The 20,546-nt window shown below is 53.3% G+C and overlaps 1 protein-coding gene across 1 annotated transcript in view; it reads right to left on the reverse strand.

Annotated features, from left to right (window-relative positions):
• Window positions 1-3,180: 3,180 nt before the first annotated feature.
• Window positions 3,181-20,546, reverse strand: part of TASOR2 (transcription activation suppressor family member 2) — a 36,085-nt gene continuing 18,719 nt past the window's right edge. Inside the window, exons 12-23 of the mRNA XM_086886326.1 lie at window positions 19,003-19,075; window positions 18,232-18,300; window positions 16,466-17,200; window positions 14,959-15,171; window positions 13,596-14,352; window positions 11,123-11,657; window positions 7,569-10,478; window positions 6,408-6,527; window positions 5,822-5,975; window positions 4,770-4,875; window positions 3,561-3,742; window positions 3,181-3,302 (exon numbers count right to left, since the gene is read on the reverse strand). Of these exons, the coding sequence (XP_086742452.1) occupies window positions 3,181-3,302; window positions 3,561-3,742; window positions 4,770-4,875; window positions 5,822-5,975; window positions 6,408-6,527; window positions 7,569-10,478; window positions 11,123-11,657; window positions 13,596-14,352; window positions 14,959-15,171; window positions 16,466-17,200; window positions 18,232-18,300; window positions 19,003-19,075 (5,976 nt within the window). The remainder of the gene's footprint in view (window positions 3,303-3,560; window positions 3,743-4,769; window positions 4,876-5,821; window positions 5,976-6,407; window positions 6,528-7,568; window positions 10,479-11,122; window positions 11,658-13,595; window positions 14,353-14,958; window positions 15,172-16,465; window positions 17,201-18,231; window positions 18,301-19,002; window positions 19,076-20,546) is intronic.

Genomic DNA, 20,546 nt, shown 5'->3' on the forward strand with positions numbered 1-20,546 from the left:
GTCCTGGCCTCGGTCTGATTCACTGCACTGCCGGAGCAGCGGCTCCGGGCTTGGATCCCGCGGGATCTCTGCCCGCTGGGGTGACACGGGAGCGTTTCCTGGAGCTGGAAATGATTTCCAGGCCCAGCGGCTCCGGCTGTGCTCCGGCACAATCCCAGTTCCTGCGGCTCCGGCTGTGCTCCAGCACAATCCCGGTTCCTGCGGCTCCGGCTGTGCTCCGGCACAATCCCGGTTCCTGCGGCTCCGGCTGTGCTTCGGCACAATCCCGGTTCCTGCGGCTCCAGCTGTGCTCTGGCACAATCCCGGTTCCTGCGGCTCCGGCTGTGCTCCGGCACAATCCCGGTTCCAGCGGCTCCGGCACAATCCCGGTTCCTGCAGCTCCGGCTGTGCTTCGGCACAATCCCGGTTCCTGCAGCTCCAGCACAGTCCTGGTTCCTGTGGCTCTGGCTGTGCTCCAGCACAATCCTGGTTCCTGTGGCTCCGGCACAATCCCGGTTCCTGCGGCTCCGGCTGTGCTCTGGCACAATCCCGGTTCCTGCGGCTCCGGCTGTGCTTCGGCACAATCCCGGTTCCTGCGGCTCCGCCGGGAATCGGCAGCAGCAGCACAGAGCAATTCCTGCAGCGGTGTTCCAACCCAGAGCGATCCTTCTTGATCCTGCAGTGATCCTTCCTGATTCTGGAGCAATCATTCCCGATCCCAGAATGATCATTCCTGATCCTGGAGCGATCCTTCCTCATCCCAGAGTGATCCTTTCCTATCCCAGAGTGATCCTTCCCAATGCTGGAGCGATCCTTCCCTGATCCCGGAGTGATCATTTCCTGATCGCAGAGTGATCCTTCCCTGATCCCAGAGTGATCATTCCTGATCCCAGAGTGATCTTTCCCGCTCCCCCAGCTGGCAGCGAGGCTGGGTGCCGGGAGAGCCAAGGGAAAGCCCTGGAGCAGCTCTGGGAGTTCCAGCGGGAACTCAGCTTCGGTCCCGGCGCGGTGCCGCAGCTGAGCCGGTGCTTCCCGCGGCTTCCCCCGGCCGCGGCTTCCGGCACTTCCTCCTCCCAAGGTGCCACTTCCAGGAACAATTCCTGAGGTTTCACTTCCAGGAACAATTCCCGAGGTGCCACTTCCAGAAGCACTTTCCAAGGTTTCACTTCCACGAAGAATTCCTGAGGTTTCACTTCCAGGAGTGCTTCCCCTGGCTCAGCTGGGGAGGTTCCTCCCGTGCAGCCCCCACGAGCCAGGCCGGACCCAGTGCAGGTGGAAAAGAAACCCTCAGATGGGATTGATTATTCATTATCCCCCCCTGCTGCTCAGGGACGATGGCATCCATGGGATGATGGCATCCATGGGACAATGGGACAATGGCATCCATGGGATGATGGTGTCCATGGAATGACGGTGTCCATGGGATGATGGCATCCATGGGATGATGGTGTCCATGGAATGATGGTGTCCATGGGATGGCATGCATGGGACGATGGCATCCATGGGACAATGGCATCCATGGGATGATGGCATCCATGGGATGATGGGACGATGGCGTCCATGGGACGATGGCACGATGGCATCCATGGGACGATGGCATCCATGGCACGATGGCATCCATGGGACAACAACATCCATGGGACAACAACATCCATGGGATGACGGCATCCATGGGATGGTGGTGTCCTTGGGACGATGGCATCCATGGGAATGATGGCATCCATGGCACGATGGCATCCATGGGATGATGGGACGATGGCATCCATGGGACGTTGGCATCCATGGGATGGTGGCATCCATGGGACGATGACATCCATCATTTGCTCGCTCCTTGCCGATTCCCAACCTCCATCCCAGCTGGAAAACCCCCAGCCCTCCCTGTCGGAAAAGGCCGGATGCCGAGCGGGATCCCCTCTCCAGAAAGCAGAGCTGGGGGAAAATCCCATTTTTTTTTGAGGTTTTATTAATCAAACTCTTTACAAAGTCATCCTGTACAGAACGGCCTCGCACTCTGGGATTTCGGAACAAAACTCCAAGGAGGCCCCTGGCCCGTGGAGCCAGGTCAGGACTGGGGCTCGGATGTGGCGTTTCCCCGTAAGGAACAACTCTCGTTCCCCCATCCCGGCTTCCCGCTCCTTCCGAGGATTCTGCGGGCAGGAACTGGAACCAAGGGAGCTGGAGTGTAGTGTGGGCCTGAACGGCAGCAGCCACGTGGAAAATGGATTTCTTCTCCTTCCCAACCATCAGGAAACTTTGGGAAAATCGACTTGAGGTGAATCTCAACGGCACCGAAGGCCTGAAAGGTCTGCGGTGATTTCCGGGTACCGTCAGAACCTTTTCCGTGGAGAGCGAATGGCGGGGAACAGATCCCAGAGGGTTTGTGCTCCCCGCCTTTAAATAACATTTATGTACAGAGCCAAAACAGATCCCCCAGCAGCGGCTGGGATCCACCGGGATGGGGATCCACTGGGATGGGTGTGGGGATCCACCGGGATGGGGGTGGGGATCCACTGGTGGTTGGCATCCACTGGGATGGGTGTGAGAATCCCCTGGATGGGTGTCTGGGATCCACTGGGATGGCTGTGGATGTCCCCACAGGACTGGGCACCAAACCGGTGCCCCAGGGCCTGGGGAGGAGCCGTGTCCGTGGTTCTGCTCCGTCACCTGGAACAGACGCGGCGCCGGTCAGCACCCGGATCCCTGCGGGCGGTGCAGCCTCCCCTGGGGCCTCCTCTGGAACCTCCCCTGGGACCTTTCCAGGACCTCCCCTGGAACCTCCCCTGGGGTGTCTCCAGAGCTCCCCCAGAGCCTCCCCTGGAGCCTCTCCAGAACCTCCCCTGGGGCCTCCCCTGGGACCTTTCCAGGGCTCCCCTGGAACCTCCCCTGGTGCCTCTCCAGAGCCTCCCCTGGAGCCTCCCTTGGGGCCTCTCCAGAGCCTCTTCCAGGGCTCCCCCAGGACCTCCCTGCCTGGAACCTCCCCAGAGCCTCCCCTGGAACCTCCCAGGAGTTTCCCCAGGGCCTCCCCTGGGTCAGGCCTGGAGTTTTTCCCATTTTCCAGCAGCGCTGAGCGCGGCTCTCCTGGCTCCGGCTGCGGGAGCCGGCCCCGGGCGCCGGCAGATCCCGCAATCCCCTGCTCCATGTGGGATCCCAGCTCCCAGAGCTGCTCCCAACTCTTCGGGATCAATCCCAACTTTTTCCCCCTTACCAGTAGCTCCTTCTGAAGGGAGCAGCCACTTCCTGCACCGTCCCCAGGAAGGTGTTGACGTCAGCCACCAGAATTCCTTTGCTTTCCAGGATTTCCCTGCTGCTGCCGCCGGGATTTTCTGCGAGGGAAGGAGGAGCAGCAGCTCCATTAATCCAAACGAGGCCGTTCCCAACCCCCTGGGAATTATCCCTAAATCCCACCACGGCTGCTCTGCACCCACGAGGCTCCAAAAACCGCTGGAATTCGGCAACCTCCAAAAACCCCTCGCTGGCGCACCGCAATTCCCGCGGGAACGGCCGGAAAACTGGGATTGTTTTATCTCTCCTCCGATTTCCCAGGCATTTCCAGACCGGGAAATCCCGGGAATCGCCTTTACCTGTGAGATAGACGGCGAACCTGGCGCGGATGTGCCGCACCTGCAGCTCCAGCAGGCACTGGACGCGCCGCGATTCCGGAGCCGGCGCCGCGTCGCAGCCGTGGAAGGGCAGCGGCTCCAGCAGCTCCGCGCCGCGGCACCAACGCAGCAGCAGCTGCTTCCTGCGGCCGTCGGCGTCGGCCCTGCGGAGACACCGGCACGGGAGGGATCGGGACCAGCCTCCGGCTCTGGAAGGAGCGGGAATGGTGGGATCGGCTGCTCGAGGGGATTTGTGAGGAGCAAAAGGGAAAAATTCCCCCTCGGCTCGGTGTGGCTGAGGGGTCCTTGGTGGTTCATTTTCATCTCGGGGCTGGGTTTGGGATTGGTGCTGGGATTTGTGGGATTTGGGATTGGTGCCAGGATCTGTGAGGTTCTGGGATCTGTGGGGTTTCGGGATCTGTGGGGTTTTGGGATCTGTGGGAGTTTGGGATTGGTGCCAAGAGCTGTGGGATTCTGGAATCTGTGGGGTTTTGGGATCTGTGGGGGTTTGGGATTGGTGCCAGGATCTGTGAGGTTTGGGATTGGTGCTGAGATCTGTGGGATTTGGGATTGGTGCTGGGATCTGTGGGGTTTTGGGATCTGTGGGGTTTTGGGATTTGGGATTTTTTGGGTAGCTCAGGGATGTTTGGCTGCTGCTTTGGCAGCGTTTGGAAAAGCCGAGGGCGGGACAGGCAGCGCCTCGATCCCGAGGGATATTCCAGAGCCCGGAATGGTGCCCAGGACGGGAAACCGGGAGGAGGAGGAGGAGGTGGGGGGGGGGAGGTTGGGAGAGACGGTGCCGATGGATTTTGGCTTTCCTGAGAACGGCCTGTGATGGGAAATGGGGAATGAATCCCTTCCTTTTCCCAGCTTTTCCTTTCCAAGTATCTTTATCCCAGGCCGGAGCAGCCATTCCTGCTGGGAACTGGGGTGGGAATTCCAGCTCAGGGCTTCCCAAATTCCCAAATCCTGGATGTGATGGGAGGAAGAGCCCCAGGAAGGCTCCCCGAGCTCTGGGAATTTGCCGCCGGAGCTTTGAGAATGTGCAGCTCCTCCGGGGAAATCTCTGCCTCCCCAGGAGCTCATCCAGGAGCTCATCCAGGACAACGTTCCAGGCCACCTGACGCTCTCCAGTTCCCAAATCCCGCTGCTCCATCCCGAAAATCCCGCGATCCCGGGCGGAGCCGTTACCTGAGGTCTCCTCGGAGCCTCCTGCTCTCCCCGTGGTGCAGGAGCCACTTCCAGCTCCCGCTCCTGTTGAGCTGCTCCAGCACCTTCACCACCTGCTGCAGCTGGCCTGGAACGCCGGAGCAGGAAAAGTGGGATACAGGAGCAGGAAAAACGGGATACAGGGGCAGGAAAAGTGGGATACAGGGGCAGGAAAAACAGGATACGGGGGCAGGAAGAGTGGAATACAGGGGCAGGAAGAGTGGAATACAGGGGCAGGAAAAGTGGGATACGGGGACACAGGAAAGAGACAGGAGCAGGGAAAAGTGGGATACAGAGGATCAGGGATAATGGGAAGGGGGACACAGGAGCAGGGAAAAGTGGGAACAGAGCAGGCAGAGGTGGGAAACGGATACAGGGGCAGGGAAAAGTGGGAACAGAGCAGGAAAAGTGGGAAAGGGACACAGGAAGGGGACACAGGAGCGGGAAAAGTGGGATAGGGGGACACAGGAACAGGGATAATGGGAAGGCGACACAGGAAGGGGACACAGGGCAGGGATAACGGGAAGGGGGCCCTGGGGGCTCCCTGCTCCCAGCGGGGCCACCTGAGCACCCCCAGGCCTTTGCCCAGGGGAGCTCTGAGTCTCTCCAAGGATGGAGACTCCAACTGCACGGGATGGGGAACCGGGATCCTGGATTTTTTCCCTCATTCCCGAGTGCAGCTCGTCCCTGTCGCCCCCTGGGCCTCTCCTGGAAGAGCTGGCTCCCTTTTCCCTGTCCCTTCCCACCGAGGAGCCAAAGTTCTCCTTTTTCCACTGGATACCGGGAGGGAATTCCTGGGATTCCCAGAGGAGCTGTGGCTGCTCCTGGATCCCTGGAATGTCCATGGAATTGGACAATCCTTAAGGCCTTTTCCAACCTCAACCATTCCGTGACTCTCCAAGCTGAACAAACATCCCGGGATGTTCTGGGATCCCTGAGCTGGGCACCCAAAATTTGGGATCCAAACACCAAGAGGGCAGGAATTCCCCATTGGAAACAGAGGCAGGGTTTGGGAATGTGCCAGCGAGGCTCACCCAGGGTCACCCTTTCCAGCAGCTCCTCGTCCGACACCACGAATCCTCCGGCCTGGAAAAGCTCCTGGAATGTGTCGGCCGCCACATCCTCGGGATCGTCCACGCCGGCGAAAACCACGTGGGGACAGCGCTTCAGCTCCAGCAGGCACGGCACCTGCCCAGAGCATTGGGAACAGCTCCTGAATCCCAAAAATCCCCCAAATCCCAAAATTCCCCCAAATCCAGGGAGCCCAGCCCAACACACACCCCACACATGGCACCTGCCCACAGCGTTGAGAATAGCTCCTGAATCCCAAAAATCTTCCAAATCCCAAAAATCCCCCAAATCTGGGGAGCCCAGCACAGCACCTGCCCACAGAGTTGGGAATAGTTCCTGAATCCCCCAAATCCCAAAAATCCCCCAAATCCGGGGAGCCCGGCCCACGCCCCGCACGCCCCGACCTTCCCAAACCCCGGAGGCGTCACAGGGGTGAAGCATTCCCCGGAATCGTCATTCCCAAGGGAATTCTTTGAGCTGGATTGCTCCCATTTTTTTTGGGATGGGATGGGATGGAAGGGAGGAAGGAGAGGAGGGTGTGGGGCTCACGCTGTGGATATGGGAGGAGATGTCCTCGTTCCTGACCACCACCAGCAGCCGGCGGCGGCGCTGGGTCTCGCCGAGCTCCCGCGGCTCCACCCGCACCAAACCCTCGGCCTTCAGCACGGCCTGGAACACAGAGCGGGAGCTGGGATGGGAAAAGATTTCCTGGGAATAACGGAAAGGGAGGGCCCAGCCCAGGAGGGGTCTCAAAGCCACCTGGAAGTGGCAGCTAGGAACAGCAGTGGCCTCGGCTGGCTGGGATTCTCCAGCTGGAGAAGTTTTAGGTGGGATCTTCTTGGGGAGGAATTCCTGGCTGGGATGGAATTCCCAGAGGAGCTGTGGATCCCTGGGAGTGGGACAGGGGGAGGTGTCCCTGCCCTTGGGGTTGGATGATCCTTAAGGTCCTTCCCACCCAAACCATTCCATGATTCTCCGGTGACTCAATCCCAAGGTTCCTGTCCATCCTCAGTGCCTGAGATCCCAATTCCTGGTGCTGGGAGCCGAGGTGGCTCCTGGCTCCCGAACCATCCCTGTCAGCTTTCCCGAGCCCCTGGTCCTGCCACCCTCAGCTCTCCCCTGGAGCCGCCCATCCCGACCAATCCTGATCCATCCCGATCCAGTCCTGATCCATTCCTGATCCATCTCAAGGTATCCTGATCCATTCCTGATCCATCCTGATCCATCCCGACCAATCCTGATCCATTCCAATTCATTCCTGATCCATCCCGACCAGTCCTAATCCATTCCAATCCATTCCTCATCCATCTCGATCTACCCTGATCCATCCTGATCCATCCCAATCCATCTGATCCATTCCTGACCCATCTCAATCCATCCCGACCCATCCTGATCCATCCCGACCAATCCCAATCCATTCCCGTCCCATCCCACAGATCCCATCCATCTGATCCCATCCCATCTTATAGATCCCACCCCACAGATTCCATCCCCCAGATCCCACCCCCCCGGATCCCACCCCACAGATCCCATCCCATGGATCCCATTCCCTGGATCCCATCCCCCAGATCCCATCCCATGGATTCCGTCGCACAAATCCCATCCCACGGATCCCACCCCCTCCCATCTCACCCCACAGATCCCACCCCCCAGATCCCATCCCATGGATCCCACCCCCCGGATCCCGTCCCTCGGCAGGAGCAGCTCTACCTCCACCCTGCTGAAGAAGGGCTCCTTGCCGGTCTCCAGCAGGAAGAACATTCCGGGCTCTCCGCGGGCGGCCACACGCCGCAGGTGCCAGCGCAGGGCCCCGTCCAGCTCCGCCACCGTCCCCCCAAGCTCCCCCATCCCCATCCGGCCCTTCCCGGCCTCTTCCCGCTCTGGGGGATCGGCCCGGGCCCCGTTCAGCAGCACCCTCTGGAATTGGGAATACTCCTCCAGGATCCCGGCGACGTCTCCGTGCGGCTCCGACGGGACGCGCTCGTACCGCAGCTTCCCCAGGCGCGGGGCGGCCTTCCGGCATTCCCGGGAATCCCGGCTCGGGGATCCGCGGCTCCGGCAGCGGAGCCCGGCCGGCAGCGGGATCGTCACCCGCAAGGGGCTCCGGCTGCGCGGGGAGGGCGGGACGGAGCCGCTGCCGGCCGGGAATACCGCCGGGAAAATGCTTTTGGAGGTAGAGAAGGGATGTTTGACGTTCCTTAGGATTTCCTTTAGCTTATAATGGAAACGGAGACATTCCATGTCCAGCGTGCTCTGCGTGATCCCCTCGGAGCCCCTCCAGGTGCCCAGCAGGGACCGCGCCAGGTGGGATTCCTGGGAACGGCGGCCGCACCTTTCGGGATGTTGGAATTTTCCCGTCCTCTCCCGGCACTGCCCGGCCAGCGCCATCCTGGAATCCCAGGGGATGCCCCGGTGCTGCTCCGTGTGCCTGGGGCTCCCGGGGGAGCTGTCCTGGGTAGTCCTGGATCCTGCAGCATCCGTGGATTGCACGGTGCAGGAATTCCTGCTGGGAATCGGGGAGTGAGAATTCCGCTCCCAATATTCCCGGTCTGAGTCACCGAAGGAATTTTCCGATGGATCTCTGAAGGCCGAGCCCTCGTCAGCGTCTTGGCTCGGGAGCTGCTCTTCCCTCGGGAGCCCATCCGAAAAATCCTCGGCCTCACTGAATTCCAGGTTTTCCCCGGGAACGTCCCCGTGCTCGTCCCACGGCGACGCCGGGATGGGAGAAGCGGGAATTTCTCCCTCTCCCGCCTCGGCACAGTCGGGATCGGGGAACACCGGGGATCCCTCGGGGTTGTGCTCGCACGAGTCCCAGGGCTCGGGCTGGGGACATTCCCAGGCTGGGAAAGGCGCGGGACTGGGAATTCCGTCTCCTTCGGGATCCTGGGGCGGGAAGGGCTGCTCCCCATCCCGGCTCCCGGGGCTGCCGCAGCTCCCAGAGCACCGGGCGCTGTCCGGAGAGCGAGGGAACGTCCCAGGGAGATCCTCAGGGAACGGCGATCCCGGCTCCGTGGCCTCATCCCACGGAGGAGACAGAGGCGCCGATCCCGGCTGGGCAGGGGAACGCGGATCTGGGGAATTCTCGGGCTCCCGGGAGCGGCCGGGATCCAAGGATCCATCCGGGCTCCAGGCGGCCACGCTGACCTGCACGGCTCCTCCATCCCGGCACGGCTTCCAGAGGCGGCACAGCACCGACTGGCGCCGGCCGGGCGCCGCGGCAGCGCCGGCACCGGAGCCTCCGGCAGCGGGAGAAACGGGAGCGGTGTCTCCGGAGGGGCTCGGGAAGCTCCGCTGCTGCCTGGGGAGCTCCTTTATGGCCGAGACCCCCAGGGAGGAGGAGGAGGAAGGCTCCCATTCCAGGTGCTGATGGTGCAGAGGGATCTCTGGCTCAATCTCCGCGCTCCTGCTGTCATTCCCGGGGGAATTCTCCGTCCCAAGGAACGCGTCCTCCCCGTGCCCAGCCCGGCACTCGTCCTCCACGTCCGGGTAGTCCAAGGGGGACTCCCGGCCGTGCCCGGATCCCGTGGGATCTTCCAGCTCCTCCGCACCGCCCGCAGCGGGGCTCCCGCTCCCGCTGCACTCCTCGGCATCCCGGGAATCCAGGTCGGGATCGGCGCCGTCCCCGCAGAGCCTCGGGAAGTGGTCGCTCCCTCCCAGCGGATCCTCCGGAGCGGCCCAGGGATCCACGGATCCGTCGGGAGAGGTCAGGCAGATGGAGCTGGAGTCAGGGGACAGGGCCATTCCCTGCCCGCGGGGCGACTCCGCGCTCCCGGCGTGCTCCCACCTTTCTCCAGAGGGAGAATCCCGGTTTTTCCACCGGGAGCCGTTCCCGAGCGCGTCCGCAGCAGCTCCGGGGCTCTCGGAGCCGCTGTCGGGCCGAGCCCCGCGGGCAGGGCTGGTCCCGGGGGGTGACCCTGGCCCGCCCGGGCTGCCCAATCCCAACCCATCCCAATCCGAACCCGGATCCTCTGGAGAGTCCCAGGGATCCGGGAGCTCGTCCCGATTGGGCTCCGTCTCCTCAGGGAACGCTCCGGGGTCGTTCCCGGCCCCGTCGGGACAGGGCGATGCTGGGGAGGTGGGGCTGGGCACGGGATCCTCTTCAGGAAGGTCCAACTCCCCCGGAGCCGCTGAATTCCCTGGATTCCTCTCGCATTCCATCTCGGCATCACTGCTCTCGGACAGCACCAAACCCACAGGGCCCAGGAAGGGGCTCTCATCCTCCAGCTCCTCCTTCTCCTCCACCTCCCTCTCCTCTTTTTCCGAGTGCTCCGAAGGCTCCTGGGATTCCTCAGCGGCTCCCCCAGGCTCGGCACTTCCAGGATTCGCTTCCAAAGGCACGGAATCACAGGGAGGCTGCGGATCATCCTCAACTTCCAGGGAATCTCTGGAGTCTCCTGTTCCTTCTTCATCCTCGGGAGGGCCGGGGCCGCTCCCTGAGCCGCCTTCTCCTTCCCGCTGGATTTCCTGCTCCTCCCGGTTTTCCTGAGGTGAGTGGGGGGTTGTCCATGTGCTGGAATTCGGGGTTTGGATCCCGGGGTTTTCCGGGCTCGGAGCATCCCGGGATTTGCTGGGAGAGCGGAGATCCTGGGAAGGGCTGAGGGCGTCCATGAGCGGCTCCTCCTGGAACACAATCCAGAGGTAAATCCTCACAGAAAAAGGAACCACTGGAATATTTGTTTCCTTGGTGCAGAGCAAATCCTGCTCCTCCAAGGGGAAAATTCCTGCTTGTTTACAAAAAAAATCCTGCTCTTTTAAGAGAAAAACTCTGTTCTTTTAGGAGAAAAATCCTGCTCTTTTAAGAAGAAAATCCTATTTCTCTAAAGGGAAAATCCTGCTCCTTTAGGAGAAAATTCCTGCTCTTTTCCAAGAGGAAAATCCTGTTCCTATAGGAGGAAAATCCTGTCCTTTTAAGAGGGATTTTTTTTGGATTTTTTCAGGATTTTGTTTGGGAAGTTTTTGGGATTTTTGGGGGTTTTTTTTTGGGGGGGGGATGTTTCCCTCTTTTCCAAGAGGAAAATCCTGCTCCTTTAGAAGTAAAACCCTGTCCTTTTAAGAGGGATTTTTGGGGATTTTTTATTTTTATTTTTTCAGACTTTTTTTTGGATTTTTTCAGACTTTTTTTGGGAATTTCTTTTTATTCTTTTGGGATTTTTTTTTATTTTTGGGGGGATTTTTGGGGGGATTTTTCTTCTTCATCTGCAAGAGGAAAATCCTGCCCCTTTAGGATAAAATTCCCATTCCCAGGAGCCCCCGGCCGGCCTCACCTCGCTGACGCCGGAGACGTCGCGCGCGCTCTCCCCGGAAACGGCCTCCAGCTCCCTGTCTGCCATATCCAGGTTTTTCCTGGAATTCTCCTGGAGGGAAAGGCCCTCGGCACAGCTGGTGGAGGAAGGCTCCTCCTCCTCCTCCTCCCCCCCACGGGGCAGGTCCCCCGAGGATGAGGACACCGTGCTGTCCACGGCTCCGACCGCTCCGTCCGCGTCCGTCTGGGAATCTGCCGAGCTCCTCTCCGGCTGGGAAGGGATTCCAGGATCCAGGGAGCTGCTGGGAATCTGGTCGGGATCGGAGCCGGAATCCGCCGGCCGCGTCTCGAAGCCGAAGCAATCCTGGCTGTCGTCGCTGAGCTCCGGGAAACGGCCGGAGCTGCTGATGGAGACGAATTTCCTGGGATTGCTGTGCTCCACCACTTTCCTGGAGCTGCTCAGGAGCTTGCTGGGTTTCCTGTAGAACAGAGCCACCCACATGTGCAGGATCAGCTTCATCCCTTCCACGTCGTCGGGAATTTCGGGACTCCAGGGCCTGGGAAGGGAAAGGAAGAGAGGCTGAGGCGTCTTCGTCATCCTCCTCCTCCTCCGTCTGGATCCCGGAAATTCGGCACGGTTGGGATTCGCCCCTGGGAATTCAGCCCAGGGTTCCCACAGGGTTCAGCCCCGGGGTGGTTCTCTGCAGATTCCGGCTGTTTTTTTGGGAATAAATGGAAAAGGAGGAGATGCCGGCTCCGAAGGAGGGATCGGGGTCACGGCTTCAGGTGCTGCAGAGCCACGGGAATCGCGGAATCGTGGAATGCTTCGGTTGGGAAGGACCTCAGAGCCCAGCCAGGGCCGCCCCTGCCATGATCCAGGGATTCCAGGGGCTCTGGGAATTCCATTCCAGCCAGGAATTCCTTCCCAAATCCCAAATCCCACCCCAATCTCCCCTTTTCCAATCTGGAGCCATTCCCTGTGTCCTGCCCCTCCAGGCCTTTCCCAAATTCCAGCTCTCCCGGAGCCCCTCCAGGCCCTGGAATGTGCTGGAAGCTCTCCCTGGATCCTTCCCTTCTCCAGGAGAACATTCCCAGCTCTCCCAGCCTGCCTCCAGAGCCTGACATTGGATCCATCTCCTCTCCAAGGAATTGATGGACCCAGGGCCTTCCCTTGCAATCTCAGGAAGCCACCAAGGCTCTCCCTTCCCTTTCCCTCTCTTTCCCATCCCCATTTCCCAGAAAAATCCCTCGGCATGGATTCGGAGCCTCCCAAATCCCAGAATCCCGGAATGCTTTGGGATGGGATCCAGGGACCTTCAATCCCATCCCATTCCAATCCCACCATCCCAGGCTTCTCTAACCCTTCCTTGGCCATTCCCGGGATCCAGGGGCAGCCACAGCTGCTCTGGGAATTCCCAAAATCCCGCCCAGCTCTGCAGGTTGGCTCTCACCTGAGAGGGGCAGAATTCCCACTTTTTCCTCTGGGATGGATTTCTGGATACACCCCACGAGGCCGGACCACACCCACCCCTCCCCCCAAATACTCCCGTTTTTCCAAGGAAAAAAGAAAACCCCACACCAAGTTTGGTTTTTGTTGCTTTCCAGGTTTTTTTTCTCCAGGAAAACAACGGGATCAGAGCACGGATAATCCCATTCCTGGAATCATCCCATTCCCAAAACCATCCCAAAACCATCCCATTCCCAAAACCATTCCTGAACCCATCCCATTCCCGAAACCATCCCCAAACCATCCCATCCCTAAACCATTCCCCAACCCATTTCATTCCCAAACCCATCCCATTCCCAAAACCATCCCTGAAACCATTCCCAAAACCATCCCATTCCCAAAACATTCCTATTCCTGAAATCATCCCACCCCTAAAACCATTCCCAAAACCATTCCATTCCCAAACCCATCCCATTCCCAAAACCATTCAATTCCCAAAACCATTGCAAAACCATCCCATTCCCAAACCCATCCCGTTACCAAAACCATCCCCAAACCCATCCCATCCCTGAAACCATTCCCAAAACCATTCCTGAAATGATCCAGTTCCCAAACACATCCCATTCCTGAAACCATTCCCAAACCCATCCCATTCCCAAAACCATTCCCAAAACCATCCCATTCCCGAACTCATCCCATTCCTGAAATCATCCCAAAACCATCCCGTTCCCAAACCCACCCCATTCCCAGAACAATTCCCAAAACCATTCCTAAAACTCATCCCATTCCTGAAACGATTCCTGAAAACATCCCATTCCCAAACCCAAACCCATTCCCAAACCCAAACCCATTCCCAAAACCATTCCAAACCCATCCCATTCCCGAACCTATCCCACTCCCAAACCCATCCCATTCCTGAAACCATTGCCAAAACCATCCCATTCCCAAACCCATCTCACCCCTAAAACCATTCCCAGCACATTCCCACTCCCGGAACATTCCCATTCCCATCCCATCCCATTCCCGGAGCGTTCCGAGGCCACCTTACCCATGCAGGGCTCGGACGACGGTTTTTTCCAGGGCATCGTTGGTGTAGCGGCTGTCCAGGTGGAACAGATATTCCTCCTCCCAGCGGCACGTGATCCGCAGGGAATTCCCGCTCACCTTCACCGTGTGCCTCTTGGAAAAATCCTCCTTTTTCCCGGGAAAACCGGGAAGCTCCGAGGCTCCGCTCCGCTGGTGCCGGAACGGCAGCACCTTCCCCACCAAAGGAGCCGCCGAGGAATTCCTGGAGCCGCTCTTGGAAGGAGCGATGAGGTCGGGATGGGAATTCCCTTTGGAATTCCCGGTTTTTTTGGGATCGTCCGGCATGGGGGAGGCGTAGGAATGCTCGGCTGAGATGATGGAGCGCGTGTCCAGCTCGGAGCTTTGGGATTCTTCCCGGGATTCTTCAGGATTCCCGCTCGAAATTCCCGAGGTTTTCTCGGCGGGAGGAGAGGCCGGGATGTCGGGATGGGATTTTTCCGGAAGGTTCCGGCTCGGGGAGGATTTTCTGCTCTGTTTTTCCGCCCTGTGGTATTTGTGGTCGGAAATCGGGAACGGGGCGAGCCGGGAATTCCCGGAATCCTCGGGAAGAAAAGCAGGAATGCAGGAGCTCAGGGCCAGCTCGGCCAGCAGGTTCAGGGCATGGGATTCGCACTGGGAATCGGGAAGGGAAAAGTCGGGAATGGCGGAGGGATAAAGGGAATTTCCCGGGATGGCGGCTCCGGAGGATTGGGATTCGCTCGAGGGAGGATCCGCCCGGCCTGAGGAAGGAAAAGGAGGGAAAAAAGGAGATTAAAGAGGGGGAAAATCCATCGGGAAGAGGGAAAAAATGGGATTTTAAATGGGAAAAATGGGGGATTCTTACAGCCCAAGTTGCTTTTTTTGGGAATTCTGGGACTTCTTTTGGGAATTCTTCTGGGGAATTTTTTTTGGGAATTCTTTTGGGAATTTTATGACATTTTTTGGGAATTCTGGGACTTTTTTGGGGAGACTTTTGTGACTTTTTTTTGGAATTCTGGGGCTTTTTTTTGGGAATTCTTTTGGGAATTTTATGACTTTTTTTGGGAATTTAGGAACTTTTTGGGGGGAATTCTGTGACTTTTTTGGTAAATCTTTTGGGGCATTTTTTGGGAATTCTTTTGGGAATTTTATGACTTTTTTTGGAATTCTGGGTTTTTTTCTGGGAATTCAGAAATTTTTTTTTTTTGGAATTTAAGGCTCAATTAATTCATGATCAATAAATCACGGATCCAATTCCAATTCTCCGGGAATTCTTCCATTTTCCCATCCAGGGATTTCACCGGAACCACAAATCCCGATGGGAATTCCACAGGAATTTCTTTCCCAACAGGAAAAATCTCTCTCACCGTTCTCTTCCCGCCGTTTCTCCGGAGTTTTCGACGCGGATTTTTCCGGGTTTTTCTGCGTTTTGCTTTTCCCCGCCTTGGCGCCGCCCTCCGGAATCTTCTTTGTCTCCGGGATTTTTTCCAGAGTTTTTGGCCTCTTGGATTCCAGGCTGGGAGCGTCGGGAGCGGAGTCTCCGTCCTTGTGGACGATTTCGGCCACCAGCACCTCCGCGCCTGCCCGGGGAAAAGCGGGAATTGGATTTGGGAATTCCCGGGATTCCAAATGAATTGGGAAGCGGGATGGATGGAGGGAAAGGCGGGATTTTGGGGAGTTTTTTGGATTTTTTGTGATTTTATTTTCCCAGGTTTTTTGGGGGTTTTTTCAGCATTTTTTTCTGGGATTTTTTCGGGTTTTTTGGTATTTTTGGGGGACTTTTCAACATTTTTGGGGCATTTTTTGGGAGAGATTTTTTCGGGATTTTTTTTGAGGATGTTTTGGGGATTTTTTGGGAATTATTTTAGGATTTTGGGGGATTTTTTGTGATTTGTTTCAGGATTTTGGGGGGAATTTTTTTTTATTTTTTGGGGATTTTTTTTTTTGTTTTCAAAGACTTTTTCATGATTTTTTTCATGATTTTTTGGGGATTATTTTGGGAATTTTCGGGATTTTTTCAGAATTTTTTGTGGGGTTTTTTTGGGTGGATTTTCTTGGTGATTTTTTTTTTATTTTGGGGGATTTTTTTGGGATTTTTGGGAGATTTTTTTGTTGATTTTTTTTGATTTTTAGGGGATTTTTTTTTATTTTTGGGAGATTTTTTTTTTTATTTTGGGGGGATTTTAAGGGGATTTTTTTGGAATTTTTTCAGGATTTTTGGGGGATTTTTTTATTATTATTTTTTTGGATTTTTGGGGATTTTTTTCATGATTTTGGGGGGATTTTGGGGGTATTTTTTTTTTGGAACTTTTTCAGGATTTTTGGAGGATTTTTGTGGGGGTTTTTTTTATTTTTTTTATTTTAGGGGGATTTTTTTTTTAATTTTTCCACGATTTTTGGGGGATTTTTTTTTAATTTTTTCAGGATTTTTGTGGGATTTTTGTGGGATTTTTTCAGGATTTTTGGGGGATTTTTGTATTATTTTTTTATTATTATTTTTTTGGTGATTTTTTTTAAATTTTGGAAATTTTTTTTGTGATTTTTTTGGGGGATTTTTTTATGATTTTTTTTAAATTTTTTTTTATTTTGGGGGGATTTTATTTGGAATTTTTTCAGGATTTTTGGGGGATTTGGGGGGAATTTTTTTGGAATTCTTTCAGGATTTTCCTGGGATTTCTTTCGGGATCCAGATCCCTTCGCAACATCCCACTTTAACCAGGAACATCCAACCTCGAAAGGACGAACAACCCCAATTCCCAACCATTTTCCCTGGGATAATTCCCGACATTTCCTTGGATCTCCCAGACCTTTCCCAGCCCATCCCAAACATCCGGAGCAGTGGGAAGGAGCCGATCCCATTTTTCCGGCTCTCACCTCTTTTCCTGCCGTGGGGCAGCTTCAGGTTGGCCAATTTCAGCATGGGCTGCCCGGAATTCCGCCCCGATCCCGATTTTTTGGGAAAAGAGGAAGCGCTGGATTTTTTCTCAGCCTCCTCCTCGCTCCCGCCATCGTTTTTCCCAGGAATCCGCGTCTTCCTGAGGATCCGGCTGGATTTCCTCCTGTTCTCCCTGCCCCAGGGTTTGGTGGGAGAGGTGAAACTCTTGGAGAATCCATCTGGAGGCGTCGAGGGATTCCCGGAGTCGGATCCTGAATTCCCGCTCAGACATTCCAAGGCCGCCGCTATTCCCAGGGCGTATCCGTCGGGATCGGAGAGGTACCGGCGCAGCTGGGCCAGGGAACGCTCCGGGAGTTTCTGGGAAGAGGCAGCGCCTTCATCCCGGGACGAGGAGGGGGAGGAAGGATCGGGAACGGGCTGGGAACTTTCCTGGAGTTTGGAATTTTCCTGGAAGTTGGAATTTTCCTGGAGTTTGGAATATTCCTGGAGGTTGGAATTTTCCTGGAGTTTGGAATATTCCTGGAGGTGCTCCTGGATCCAGGAGCCGTTCCGGGATGGAATTCTGGAGGAATCATCGGCCGCTTTCCGCAGGGCGTAGCGGAGGCCGGGGAGGACGGAGGAGATTTTTAGGGAGAAGTCGCTCCTGGCGCCGCCTTCCTTCGGATCCTTCGGATCCTCTGGATCTGTCGGATCCGTCAGATCCCGCTTTTCAACTGGGAAAGGGAAATAAAAACTCATTTCCATCCAGGGAGGAAAGGATGGGATGGAATTCCCAAAATCGCTGCCCTGGTGAGGGCAAGGAAAACATGGAATTGAATTAAATTAAATTTTAAATTAAGAAAAAATTGAATTAAATTAAATAAAATTGAATTAAGTTGAATTAAATTTTAAATTTAAATTAATTAGATTGAATTAAATTTTAATTAAATCATATTTTAAATTAAATTGAATTTAATTAAATTAAAATAAATTGAATTAAATGGAATTAAATTAAAATAAATTAAATTAAAATAAATTAAAACAAATTTTATATTAAAACAAATTTTGAATTAAATTAAATTTTAAATTGAATTACATTAAATTTTAAATTGAATTAGATTTTAAGTTAAAATAAATTAAATTGATTAAAGTTAATTAAATTGAGTGGAATTATATTTTAAGCTAAATTAAATTGAATCGAATTAAATTAAAACAAGATTTCAATTTAATTAAAATAAAATAAAATAAATTGAATTAAAATAAATTGAATTAAATGGATCCCACCCAACATCCCAAACTGCCATGAAATTCCTTTCCCACCAAGCCCCGGCTCCATTCCCAAATTCCCGATCCCATCCAGTTTTTCCTGCAGGGATCCTCACTCTGCACCCCCAGGATCCAATCCCGGGGATTTTCTGTGTCTGTGTGTCCGTGTGTGTGTCTGTGTGTGTGTCCGTGTGTGTGTCCGTGTGTGTGTCCGTGTGTCCGTGTGTGCGTCTGTGTGTCCGTGTGTGTATCCGTGTCTGTGTGTGTGTCTGTGTGTGTGTGTGTTTGTCCGTGTGTGCGTCTGTGTGTCCGTGTGTGTGTTCGTGTCTGTGTGTGCGTCCGTGTGTGTGTGTGTGTGTTTGTCCGTGTGTGTGTCCGTGTGTGTCCGTGTGTGTGTGTGTCCGTGTGTGTGTCCGTGTGTGTGTCCGTGTGTGTGTCCGTGTGTGCATCCGTGTGTCCGTGTGTGTCTGTGTGTGTCCATGTGTCCGTGTGTCCGTACCTGGGAGGCCGCGCGGAGCCGGGAACAGGAACAGCGCCACGAGGCCGCCGGGATCCTCGGCCAGAGCAGCTGTGGGAGAGCACTGGGATCAGGGATCCAACTGGGATCCAACTGGGATCCAAATGGGATCAGGGATCCAACCGGGATCGGGGATCCAACTGGAATCCACATGGGGATGGGATCCAGGAGTGGGACAGGGGTCAGGGATGGGATCTGGGAATTGGGATCTGGGATGGGATTCAGGAGTGTGTCAGGGATGGGATCCACAATGGGATCAGGGATGGGATCCACGATGGGATCCGGGAATTGGGATCAGGGATCCAGGTCTGGGTTCAGAATGCAGGTTTAGGTTCAGGAATTCAGGTTTGGCTGAAGAACCCAGCCTGGGTTTAAGGAGCCAAGCTGGGTTTAAGGAGCCAGGCTGGGTTTAAGGGCTCAGGTTGGGTTTAAGGAGCCAGGCTGGGTTTAAGGGCTCAGGTTGGGTTTAAGGAGCCAGGCTGGGTTTAAGGCCCCAAGATCAGTTTAAAGACCCCAGGCTGGGTTTGGGTTTCTGAAGCCCCCAAGCCAGGCCTAAAGCCAGGCCTAAGGGCAGGACTAAAGTCAAGCCTAAGGGCAAGCCCAGGGGCAGGTCTAGGGGCAGGACATGGTGCAGGCCTAAAGCCGGGCCTAGGGGCAGGCCTAAAGCTGGGCCTAGGGGCAGGACTAAGAGCAGGATTAAGGGCAGGACTAAAGCCAGGCCTAAAGCCGGGACTAGGGGCAGGCGGGGCTCACCGCGCTCCCGCGGCAGCCCCCGGGCCGGCAGCAGCAGCAGCGCTCCGCGCTCCCGCAGGAATTTCAGGATCGCCTGGAACAGAGAGAGAGGAAAATCCCAAATTCCCGACCCAAATCCCACAAAAATTCCTTCAAATCCCAGAAATCTGATCCTGGAGCCGCTGGGATGAAGGGATGGGATAAAGGGATGGAAATGGAATTAAATAATGGAAATAAATTGATTAAATTAATTTATTTTGGAATTAAATGGATTAATTTTGGAATTAACGATTGAAATAAATGGATTGAAATGGAATTAACAGAAATAAATTGATTAAATGGGTTAATTTTGGAATTAATGTCTGAAATTAATTGACTGAAATAGAAATAATGGAAATAAATTGATTAATTAATTAATTTTGGAATTAATCATTGAAATTAATTGATTGAAATGGAAATAATGGAAATAAATTGATTAAATGGGTTAATTTTGAAATTAAGCTAATTAATTTTGGAATTAATGATTGAAATAAATGGATTGAAATGGAATTAAAAAAAAAGAAGTAAATTGATTAAATTAATTAATTTTGGAATTAAATGGATTAATTTTGGAATTAATGATTGAATGGCTTGACATACAATTAAATAATGGGAATAAATTGAAATTTTTTGAATTAATGGTCGAAATAAGTGGATGGAAATGGAATTAAAAAAAAAGCAAGTTGATAAATTAATTTTGGAATTAATGATTGAAATAAATGGATTGAAATGGAAATAATGGAAATAAAGTGATTTATGAATTAATTTTTGAGTTAATTATTGAAATAAACAGATTGAAATGGAATTAAATAATGGAAATAAATTGAAATAAATTAATTTCTGAATTAAGTGTTGGAATAAATGGATTAAAATGGAATTAAATTATAGAAATAAATTGATTAAATTAATTAATTTGGGAATTAAATGAATTCATTTGGGAATTAACGATTGAAATAAATGGATTGAAACGAAATTAAAAAAAGAAATAAATTGATTAAATGAATTAATTATGGACTTAATGATTGAAATGAATTGATTGAAATGGAAATAATGGAAATAAATTGATTAATTAATTAATTTTAGAATTAATGATTGAAATTTGTGGCTTGAAATAGAATTAATTAAGGGGAATAAATTTAAATTAATTATTTTTGAATTAATGGTTGAAATAAATGGATTAAAATGGAATTAACAGAAATAAATTGATTAAATGAATTAATTATGGAATTAATGACTGAAAATAATTAATTTTCATTGAAATGGAAATAATGGAAATTAATTGATTAAATAGGTTAACTTTGAAATTAAATTAATTAATTTTGGAAGTAATGGTTGAAATTAATGGATTGAAATGGAATTAAATAATAGAAATAAATTTAAATTAATTAATTTCTGAATTAATGGTTGAAATTAATAGATTGAAATGGAATTAAATAACAGAAATAAATTGATTAATGAATTAATTTGAAATTAATGATTGAAATAAATGGATTGAAATGGAATTAACAGAATTAAATTGATTAATG

The sequence above is a fragment of the Cyanistes caeruleus genome, chromosome 4 (genome assembly GCF_971803275.1).
Source record: "Cyanistes caeruleus chromosome 4, bCyaCae1.hap1.1, whole genome shotgun sequence".
Lineage (NCBI taxonomy): Eukaryota > Metazoa > Chordata > Aves > Passeriformes > Paridae > Cyanistes > Cyanistes caeruleus.